At 34.5% G+C, this 12,196-nt stretch overlaps 1 protein-coding gene across 1 annotated transcript; it reads left to right on the forward strand.

Moving 5' to 3' along the window:
* Positions 1–1,008: 1,008 nt before the first annotated feature.
* On the forward strand, positions 1,009–6,606 carry LOC142983103 (serine protease inhibitor 27A-like). The gene has a single exon (XM_076129937.1). It carries the CDS (start codon positions 1,084–1,086, stop codon positions 2,278–2,280), a length of 1,197 nt encoding a protein of 398 aa, XP_075986052.1. The 5' UTR covers positions 1,009–1,083; the 3' UTR covers positions 2,281–6,606.
* The last annotated feature ends 5,590 nt before the right edge of the window (positions 6,607–12,196 follow it).

Below are 12,196 nucleotides of genomic sequence, written 5' to 3' on the forward strand. Positions count from 1 at the left end.
TATTCCCGAATACTGCGATTATTTTAGCCCAAAATATATTTCTTCTACAAATAATTATCACTTGTTCCAACGGTGTAGGAAAACATCGTGATGCAACCTCGCATGCCTGAGTGTTCTTTGGAACAGTTCTTGATGGTATACAAAGTCCCCGCATTTGGTTAGCGTGGTGGACTCAAGACCTAACCTCTCTCTAATTAGGGAAGGAGACCTTTGCCCAAAAGTGGGACGTTAATGGGTTATTTTATTATATTTCTTCTTTTCATATCATCAATTGTTAAGAAGAAACATAAAAAAAATAACCCAGAAAAAAATATATAAAATTAATGGCCCACTGCTGGGCAAGGGTCTTATCCCGCTATGAGGAAGGGGTTAGATCTTGAGTCCACCACGCTGGATAATTGATTTGTTATAAGAGGAATACAGTATACCTTCCCTTTTTTTAATATTCTGTATTATATTTAATTATTAATGCTATTTGTATTAGCTATTTGTATGCAGATTCTAGTTCATCCTCAGTCTCTAGGATAATAAAGCTATAAAATTATTATTATTCAAAGCCTGCTGATTTCAAAGGATATTACTTATTTAAAACGGACACAGCAAAATAAATATAATAATATTACGCCTATTAAATAGTATCCAATAATAATTACAACTCATTCGTCCTTGACAAAACAACATCAAGAAAATCCTTCTTAAATAACTTATTTATGATCTTATTTAGCATAAAATATACGAGTAACAAGCGTAAAATTTATTTATAATTTATATACACACGCTGTGAATGGAATTAACAAAAAAAAAATACTAGTAATTTGCGAACTATCCGTTAGAAATTCAACCATGTATCATGGCACCTACCGTTAGCGTTTAATGAAATTAGGTTAGTACCGGTGATGGATACCGATAACAAGCAAACGTCACTCCATTCAAAATTACTTGAAGTTACAAGCCTACGAGAGTCTATCATTATAAATAACTGTTGTACGCGAACACAGAGAGCTTCGCATTCAGTCTCAGTGCTCATTCGGTCGAGGGACGTGCCGCTCCACTGTCGGACGACGCGCGCGATTTACCGCCAAAATGAACTTCAAAATACTAACTATCCTAGTGACTCTGTGTTGTACTGTGTCCACATACCAGCACTACAGATGCAGTTATAAATCAACTTTGCATCTACACAAACGACCGGCTTACTTATTCTCAGTGAGATTATTGAGAAGAGTAGCGGAAGATACTCGAGGGCATTTCGTTTTCTCCCCATTGAGTACATGGATGCAACTCGGGGCGCTCGCGGAAGGAGCGAGAGGGGACACCTTAAGGGAAATATGGAACGTTACGAGACTACACCGAAATCCTTGCTACAGGAAAATGCTTGGCAAGATTTACAGAAACACTAATAAAAATTTAGGCATCAATAGCAGAAGACAGAGTGTTTTAGCGATCGATAGATTTATGGATGTGAAAAAGCCTTTCGTTCGTTTTGTGGAGAGGAATTACGACACTAAAGTGTGGCAGTTGGATTTCAACCGACCTCTAAGATCTGCTGACAAAGTGAACCAATTCATCGAACACTCCGTCGGTGGAGGCATCGATAGAATCTTATTAGACGCTTACTTCAATTCCTCAGTGATGTTATTAAGTGATGCTAATTACTTCAACGGTAAGTGGCAGGTCAGTTTTAACAGCGGTGCCGTTGAGCCGTTCTATTCCTCCCAGGGAGGAGAAATTGGCCAAGTGAATATGATGACACAAACGGGCTATTTCCACGTATCGGAATTCCCTATCATAAAAGCTAAAGTACTAGAGATACCGTTCGAGAATAATAAGACTTCTGTGCTTGTGTTTTTACCGACTGAAAAGGACTGGGTTGGTGAGATGTTCTATAATTTTGAGAACACAAGTTTGACGTCGATATTCAACTTGTTCAAACGTCAGCCTTTGAAATTGGTGAACGTGAAGTTGCCAAAGTTTAACATGACCTCGGAAGTGGACAATTTGCCTGAACTATTGTACGATATGGGACTCGAAAGGATGTTTAATACGACGACCGCGGAGTTCGGAGGTATCAGTAAGTTTAAACTAAACACGTCTTTTATGACTCAAGTTACTAGGATTGATGTGGATGAAGACGGAGTGACAGTCGGACCTGGCTTCACGGCGACCAACGACACGAAATTCGAAGACTTTGTAGCGAATAAACCTTTCGTTTTCATGATAGTTAATAAGAGAACTGAGTTTATTCTATACGCAGGTGTGTATTCGGAGCCTAGCGTGTGAGTTCATGATGTAACTGTGTCAAAAATGTACTGTGAAAAATCGAGAATCTCGCGTCTAAAATTCTAGTTGCGTGATCGAGATGATGTGTTTTATTTGTAAATATATTCTACAATCGAGGTCGTGGGTTTAACGCGACTTTACACGTAAATATTGACATCTCGGAACTCGTAAAAGTATTTTATAATATTTGGTTTAGTTTTAATGTTAATATAGGTCTTATCCCAGTAATATTTATTACTAATGAAATAAAATAGTCATATTTTAATATTGTACATTCGCTTTTTTGACATTTAGTTAAGGGAGTATGCACGGACATAGTTTAAACCGCTACTAATTACAAATATCTTAAAAGGATAGATAGATATTCAAAATATTTTAAATGATGGTCACTATTCTGTACATTGCTGCTTTGACTTAACGTGTTAATAACTATTATCTAAGGCATAAAACAATGTACAGCATGGCATTTCAAATGTTTGTCAACTGGCATAAAAATCTTGACGAGATTAGGTTTAGAAAGAATCATTTTATAACAGTTCATAAAAACGAGATGAGATACACTGTAATTTACTTAATTAAAACAATAGTTAAGACATATTTTTATAATGGGGTTTTCATGTAAATTTTATAGTATTTTTCTTATAGATGCGTACACGAGTGGTAATAACTTGTAATCAAACATAGAGCAATGAATTGTAGAGTCCTATGCCCTTGACCATTTTTCATTTAATATTTTGATGGAATTAACTTATAAGTGAAAAATAGTAAGTCTATTTATAAAATAAACATGTGAGATACCAAATAATGTCGTAACTGTTAAACCTTCGCGATATAATATTATCTATTAATCTCGTCGTAACCAGTGCCGAAATGTCCAACAATTTAGTTTAAATTTCTGATCGCAATAATTCCCGGATAATATTATGTCGAAAATAAAACGAACTTTACTTTAATATTAGTAATTAAAAAGGGCATAGAACTATTTAAAAATAACATAATTTTGATTACTAAATATGTAAATATGTGTACGAATCTTTAAAAAATATGTCTTCCACAATAAAACTATTTTCGTAAACTACCTATGTTTCCTGTTTGAAGTTTCATTCAATTATTATACAGTATTTGAAGGCCAAGTTTGGAATAAATACATGTAAATATACCACTGATAGTGATGAAATGTTAGTACGTTTGATAAACGTAATCTCCTAAAATGCTGAGTCAAGTTTATAACACAATTTAGGTTATGTTCTTTCAAAAATTACGATGGCATTTATGTGTTCTTTTATTAATTATTACATTGAATCATGAATGTATGCGAAATTACTTGGACATGTAACATTTTAAATTCATTTTTAATAGACAACTTGATTTTAAAAAACTGTCTGTAAGACAAATGACTAAGGAATTCTCTGCTAAAAAAATGATGTTGAAAAAAATATGCTGCCTGCAAATTGTTAAATGTCAATGAAAAGTTAGATAAACTAATTTTGTATGTATGTTTATGAATAACTAAATTAATGTCAATTTTATTCAGACGACTGTTTTTTACGTATAGCAATGAAATTATTTAATGAACTTGATTGAACTGTTTAATCAAATAATTATTGATTGCTTTGACATTGACCATTGTGGATCTGTTTGAAATGGATAATTAATTCTATAGGCATTTGAAATGCCTGTACAATCGGTCAATATTAGCATTTTAACGACCAAAATATATTTTTTTCATTTATTGTAATCAAACTGTGTTATTGACAAAATTCGGCATAAAGTAAGGATGGCAAACAAGTAAAAAAAAGGTTAACCCATTAATGTCCCATTGCTGGGCAAGGGTCTTCTCCCGGAATAAGGAAGGGGTTAGGCCTAGAGTCCATCACGCTGGCCAAGTGCGGATTAGGGACTTTGCTTACCTTCAAGAACTGTTCTAAAGAACTTTCAGGCATACACGGTTGCTGTCAAAATTTTGTTATTAATGTGAAATAAATTGAGTGCAAATACATTGCACAAACAAAATCATGAATGAATCATATAAAATAACGTTTGTAAAAGTTAGATAATACATCAGATCGTGTTTAGTTTCTATCGTAAACACATTTTGACAGATGTAATCTTCAATATGGATTGATTCCATCAATCATTCATGTACGCATATTGAGTATCGAGGGTTTGCAAAAACATAATAATATTAAAGCATGGTTTAGTTATTCGATATTAAAAAAGTGGTTCAGTGCCTCGATTCTCTACTACTATCGACTACCGACAACCGAACTGTCATCGAGAAATTTTGTATGAAAATCTGATCAGCGCCTCTGGCGAGTGTCGTAGGAAACATTTTGGCAGTACATTCTTAATGTCAAAATTTCGATAGCTAGCCGGTTGTCGGTACTTGATAGTTGTACAGAATCGAGGTACAGATCGGCAATTTCACCTTATACAACAATTTATTCTGTAATTTTACATTAGAGAAATGTCTTTTAACTTATTGTTTTAAATTGATGAATGTTTATAATTACCCTACTTTGAGAGTACGAATATTATTTAAGTAATACCATGTCCAACTAACCGTTGAAATTGTAATCTGTTGCAAAAGCAGTGAAAGGAGAATGGGCAAAATAGTATGGAGCCTGGGCGATCCGCGGCCAAACTTGATTTTTTGTTTTTTTAATGTAGTTTAGCCCTATAATTACCGTGTAGAAGTTTTATTGCCGCGACGCACTTATATGACGAACAAAATACATTTTTGTTTTTGAGCACTTTTAATAGTATAAAAACATATTTTTGGCTTATATTCGGAGATTAAATAAAAAGTACTATTCATATTATTGCATACAAATGTAGACATTATTAATATTCGAACAATCATAACATGTAAATATATAAATATCGTAACAAGTAAACATCTTGCTCTTCTGTAATATATTCACTGAGACGACTTATCTGTCTTGAATGCTCAGCTTAAAAACGAGGCGTTCATAGCCAGTTGCACTCACTGGTCGGTAAACGATCTGTTGGTTAAGCAACCGTTGGCGCGGTCATTCTATAGATGGGTGACCGCATTGTGGTATTTGAACTGAGGTTCTCCGTGCTTCCGAGGGCACGTAAAAAGCCGGTCCCGGTTGTTGTCAACTAAGATAACATTCGGGCGGGTTGAACAACTTTGAAACTAGGTGAACCATATGATAGATAGATACGAGTTACGATTATTGTTCATTATGATGGCATTGCAATTGTTATAAGAAGATGTAACGTTATTACACAACATTAAATGCATTACAGACACGAAATAATTGTATTTGTTCTATGAAATTCCATTATATTTACATGTCAATATATTGTTTCCTGAAAGGAATGCAGCGAAACGTTCTTAGTAAAAGTTGTTCCTAGTTATCATTACTTTAATTTAACACTACTTTCATTAATGGCCGCCGACTGCCCAGGAGTGCCCATTCTCCTTTTACTATTAATTTTATCTTACTTTAAAGGATGTTAATTTTCACAGCTTCTGGATAAGTGTCAAATAACTATCTGATAAAGTAGTTGTATGAAAAAATCTGACGAAATACGACCTGATTAGCTATCCGGCATTTATCTAGAACTTGTAAAACGAACCATAAGTCTACTCTCTACTACTATTTATGTCAAGAAAAGCGTGTCTGTCATCACCAGCATGTTTAAAACACTGCCATTTTTAAACTGATCTTTTTGAATGAAAACGTCAAATTTTCTTGCACATTTTTATTGTATATTAATCTTATTATTACTATGTAATAATATATTGAAAATTTCGAAAGTAATTTTAATGTTTTCATTCACAAATATCAGTTTTAAAATTCAAAAAAATATTGTATCAGGTATTTTTACGGTATTGCACAGAACGCACTCAGTAGAACAAAAGCTTAAGATTTAATTTTCTAAAAGTCACTTAAGCCTTTTCTTTACTGAATACCTTGTATATACTGCATCTCCAATTCAAGAATGACGTAAGAGGTTTTGGTAACAAAAGTACTTACGTCCTTATTCTTTAAGAGTCTTTACTAGTAGTCAGAAGCTTAAAAGTTTGACAACCAGTCTTACCGATGGGTATCGTGTTATAACCCAGGTAACTGGGTTGTGGAGGTCAGATAGGCAGCCGTATGTAAAACACTGGTATTCAGCTGCATCCGGTGAGACTGTATGCCGACTCCAACATAGTTGGAAGAAAGCTAGCCTGATAATGACTTACGTCCTTCTTGAACTGGAGAACAATTTAGCGCCACGGGTTTTTGCTAGTCATATAATAAACTGGGCGTTTTTGTCAACATTTGTGAAGATAATAAATTAAAATGTCACAACAATTAATGTGTTTTTTTTATCTGTTTCATCGTAATTTGATATACCAGCCATCAACGGTCCTACCAGTTATAGTACGACAACTTAGTAGAGAGACCGGTCGGTAAACGATCTGTGGGTTAAGCAACCCTTGAGGCGGTTATTCCCTAGATGGGTGACCGCACAGTGGTATTTGAACTGGGCGTCTCCGTCTCGTCGTAAAAAGTCGGTCCCGGTTGTTGTCAATTAAGACAACAGTCGTTAAGCCACGTCAAAGGCCTTCGGGCGGCTTGAACAACTTTGACACTAGGTTGATCACTAACCATACGATAAGAAGAAGAAGATTTATCTATAGTTTAATTAAAAATTCGATGTATTTTCAAAATAATGTAACCTTATCAAACATACCAATGTCAGCTGCTTAAGCCTATGGGTCAATGATGTTCTAAATTCTGAATTTTATATAGTTTCATCAGTCGCAAACCTTAAGCACAAGGCTTTCTACTAAGTTGTTGGACTATAGTAGGAAGCCTTGTATGGAGAGTTCGCGGCTGGTGGAGGCATCTGATGGTGGTCTGTCTTAATTTTTAATTATAATTTAGATAACTCGTGCATACCACGTCTCTCTACTAAGTTGTCGGGCTATACTGTGCCGACCTAATTTTGACAGTCGGTTTCATATGTCAAATTCAATTTGACAGTTGTGGCCGATTAATTTTGTCTGATTGTTGTCTATGGGTGTTCTGAATTTGAATGTGAATGTTTTAATGAGTGAATGAATGGTAGTTATTTTGTTAATTGGAATGGAACACGAATCCCTTCTCATATTACCAGTATAAAAGTGTAAAGGTATCTTATAAAGTGTTTATAATAATATGTATGATTGGCTCTTACGGCAAAAACTGGTCAACAACTATATAAATTCTGCATTATGGTGAGTCGTTGACACGAAAGAAGAAGACGGCAAAAACGGCTTAACCCGTTGCGGTAAAATTCTGTTAAATGATAGATTATTTTGAAAGAGAATTATGCCTATTTTTAAAACCCTAGTGTTTATAATTATTGTGCAAACAAATAAATCTCGTTATAAAAAATGTTTATTATCATAATATATCCTTGTATAACTATCTCTGTGGTCTGAGTGGAAGTGTATACGACTGCTGATAACGAAGTTACAGGTTTGATTCCTGCGTCGAGTAAAATGCCATTTGGTTGTTACATGGGATTAACACTGCAAATGGCAATACGCGGTTTCATAAAACTCTGCCTACACTTTCAGCTATAACAGGCGGGATATTATGTATGTATGTATGTTTGCATGTATGTTTGTTGTTTATCTCTACCGTGTCATTTTACAAGAGTGCAAAGTTAGCAAATATTCTTTTATAGTCGGTGTGCATAATGCATGTTCCGTGAAATTATCTCGCCTTGCTTACTTCGATATGTTATCTGATATCACTGATACATGCAAAACAATGTCATATATCATATGATTTATTGTTAGTTATTGCCCGGGACTTTACCTGCATATATAAAAATGCATAGCTAGCTGATTTATGTGGCATTCCGACGTGTAATTTGGGAAAACTAAAAAGCAACCTGAAAAGAAAGTAAAGCCTTTGTTTGCCCCCTGGTTTGCCGCTATCTCTATGCAAACTTTTTCAAAATCGGTTAATGGTTCGAACCCGAGGCAACACACCAATGACTTTTTGAAGTTATGTGTGTATTTTATAATTATCACATGCTCCAACAGTGAAGGAAAACATCGTAAGGAAACCTTGCCTAAAATTTGTTTAATACATTTATTGAGGGCATGCAAAGTCCCCAACCCGCACTTGGCCAGCGTGGTGGACTCAAGGTCTAACCTCTCCCTCATTGCGGGAAGAGACCCTTGCCCAGCAGTTGGACAATAATGGGTAAAATTTATTATAATAGTGTGGAGTAAGGATTATTTTTTTACAAAAGTTGGTTTTGAACTGATCAATTGAATATTAGCACGGCGTTATACCTATACATACAAAACCATTTCTTTTCAAGTATAGTATAGAATATAATAATATTATTTTGACCCACAACAGTTACTAAGTACAACTGCAATTAATTAAGTCAAAGATCAGTGATAACATTAAATTAATTATTTTAATCAACTAATGATATGTGTGATAATATACACACTCCCATTTATTTAAGCAGGCAGCAACGCAAAAGTAACATTTTGTGATTATCTGTTACGCCTTTACTCCTAAAATACTGAACCGAGTTTTATGTTTCGAATAGTATTCTTCTTCCCTTAAATCAAACCAAACCAAACGAACTTACAAACAGCTGTATTGTGATTTATACATAATATTTCTTTCCTGGAAATCGAACCTACGACCTCTACATGTACGGGTGATCACATCACAAAAAAGGTCAAACTCATTTTATACAAATTTATTAATCAAAAATATTATTTGCAATAAATTATCTAAACTAATTTGCAAAATAAGATTGATGACAACCAAAAACCGCAATACGCATTATTTTATGTTTTGTCTTGCTCCCACTTATACCACCTCTCATAAGAGTGTAAGAGAGGAGTATATAAAAGTTTGTATTGTTTACGGAAACATCTTAAATGTTATAATTAATTTGTCCTCATTTGACCTTTAGTACTATAATGTTAATTTTACACATTTTAAAAAGGTCACCAATTCATTCAGTTTTGCGTTAGTTTGTAAGAATATGAATAAACATAATATAAGCAAATAAATTATTTTTAAGCACGCACAAAAGTGTTTTAATTTCGGCTAAATATTATTTTTATTTAAATTATAAAACTTGTTATTTTTTTAAATCATAGATTCAGAGAAGATTCAGGAAGAAGATCGTAACCGCCATTTTGCATATTTTACAGGAGAACGTTTTTATTAAATATATCTCAAGTTATTTGTTTCAAAATTAAAAAAAAAAGTTATACTTCTACTTTGGACTCTAAAGTAAATGCCATAAGATGCAAAATCAGTAAATCTGGCGGTTAATTTTGAAACAGTTTTTTGGGATTTTTGGTGCTTACGATGTTCTTCCTGAAAAGGCTCGAAATTAAATCTTAATCAAAGGCAATCTATCATTCTGTTTGATTTCATCGCATGTATACGAAAATACATTCAAAGGAAAATCAATAGATCTGTTAGATTTTATCATAATCGGTTTAGCCATTATGCTGCCGAAATGTAAAATACAGGCTGAAATATATTTGCATTCCACAAATATTAGTATGAATACCGGTCAAAATAATTTGAAAAGGCTACTTTTCTAAAGCAAAATTTAACATACACGGAACAAACATACATTTCTTCCATATTCATACATGTTAATTTAGTGACATACATACATAATGACCGTGCAATGAACAATAAAGTCTTAGGGCTAATGGTGAAAGGTATTGTTGATGCTCGACTTTCACGAGAAACGCCGCGGGCATAATATAGCTAGGTAATATAGTCTTACAACTTAGTAGAGAACATTGAGGCTAAACGGATCGATCTATCAAGTTAAGCTACTCTTGCCGAGGTTGGTAAGTGGATGGGTGACCATATTATTACCGAAGTTCTTCGTGTTTTGGTAAGTCTGACAACCAGACTTCGGTTATTTTCTAATACTGATTATCGACAACCAACTAGCTATTGAATAATTATGGTTGAAAATCTGATTAGCGCCTTTAGTGGGCGCCGTAAGAACTATCTATCTATCGTATGGTTAATAGTCAACCCAGCGTCAAAGTTGTTCAACCCGCCCGAAAAGCCTTTGACATGGCTTAACGACTGTTATCTTAATTAAAAACAACCGGAACCGACTTTTTACGTGCCCTCCGAAGCACAGAGGCGCTCAGTATGCGGTCACCCATCTATAGAACGACCGCACCATCGTTTACTTAACCCACAGAACGTTTACCGACCGGTGAGCTCAACTGGCTTCAAACTGGCGTCAAACTCTGTATCTCCGGTTGTACTGAAAGAAGAAAATTAGGTTACAGTCCTGCGTTTGTGCAAGCGATTATTTCATTTAGGTTTATTGTCATATCAATGATGAATAGGCCGATTTGCAAGGTAGAGCCAGTGATAAGAATTGACAACTTAAGGCCGCACCTTATAAATCGGCAATTTTATGATAATAATCATTTCCCGGAATTATTTTATCTCCAGATTAATATTATGCAATGCATTTATGTACATACTTAGCTAAATACATACAGTAAATCACGCCTTTTCTCATAGGTGTAGGGAAAGCCCAAAGAACGCCACTTGCTACGATCCTTATAAACTTCCAATGATGCTTCAATCACATCCATACTTAGCTGAATTACTCCATAAACTTACACCTAACTAAAGAATATCTTATGGAATCAAATTACTTTTTAATAGCGAAACATATGTACATGATATGACGCCTGTTATATAAAAAGGTGTATGAAATATATACCCGCTTCTTGCCACTAATTTATAATATACTATATCACTATTTACCGACTGCTAATCACAAGGTCTCCGATTTGATTCCTTGGTTACACAGTGCCTATTGGTCTTCTTAAATTGATGTAAGAAATATTTCTCAAAAGTATCCCAGAGTTTGGTAACATGTCTATTACATAAGACTAATATTGTTCATGACGAAAAGGGGCTGTGTATCTGCCTACAACTTTGGTTATAACAGGCGTAATATTATGTGTGTATGTAGTACGATAGTATTCTTTAGTATTTATCTACAAGGTCGTGAATGGACGTCACGAAAAGAATTCTTAATATTAGTGTTTTTCATTCAAACGGTGAGCCAAGTGTACCTAAAGAATGTCTAGCTAAAAATACATTTAGTGTCAGACTAGGATTCTATAAAAATACTATCCTACTAATATTATAAATGAGAAATTGTGTGAGGACGGATGAATGTTTGTTATTCTTTCACTTAGAAATTACTGAATGGATTATTATTCAATTGGGCTGATTAATCGTTTGTTTGAGGCGCCTATAGCCAGTTGCGCTTACTGGTCTGTAAACGATCTCCGGGTTAAGCAATCCTTGATGCGGTCATTCTATAGATGGGTGACCGCATAGTGGTATTTGAACTGGACGTCTCGGTGCTCAGTACGCAAAAAGTCGGTCCCGGTTGTTGACAATGAAGATAACAGTCGTTAAGCCACGTCAAAGGCCTTCGGGCGGCTTGAACAACTTTGACACTAGGTTGACCACTAACCATATGATAAAAAGAAGAAGATAGTTTGTTTCCACGCGAATGAAGTCAGAGGCAGAAACCAGTGTTTTATATTTACTGAAAAACATAAAGGCCAATTTTTTCGATTCTTTCGTGTCACCTTTGTATCTACAGACATTTCTATTAAAAGATCTTTCTTTATTAATAACTTCAAAGATGTGCCGTGGTACGGTGAATGATGATAGCATCACTTTTATAGTCAGGCCTTTCGTAAAACTTTTCTTTTAAATAACAATGATTGACCTCTGCGACTTCACTGAGATATTTTTTCTTTAGAATAGTGTTTCACAAAGTAAGTGGTGCACAATAATAAGTAAATACATTGCTTAGATAACGCATGTATTTGCAAGATTTTGGACGT

This window comes from Anticarsia gemmatalis, chromosome 23 (assembly GCF_050436995.1).
Source record: "Anticarsia gemmatalis isolate Benzon Research Colony breed Stoneville strain chromosome 23, ilAntGemm2 primary, whole genome shotgun sequence".
Classification (NCBI taxonomy): domain Eukaryota; kingdom Metazoa; phylum Arthropoda; class Insecta; order Lepidoptera; family Erebidae; genus Anticarsia; species Anticarsia gemmatalis.

What these genes read in the sequence shown, in the direction of transcription:
- LOC142983103 (XM_076129937.1), top strand. Translation starts at nt 1,084, where the DNA reads ATGAACTTCAAAATACTAACTATCCTAGTGACTCTGTGTTGTACTGTG.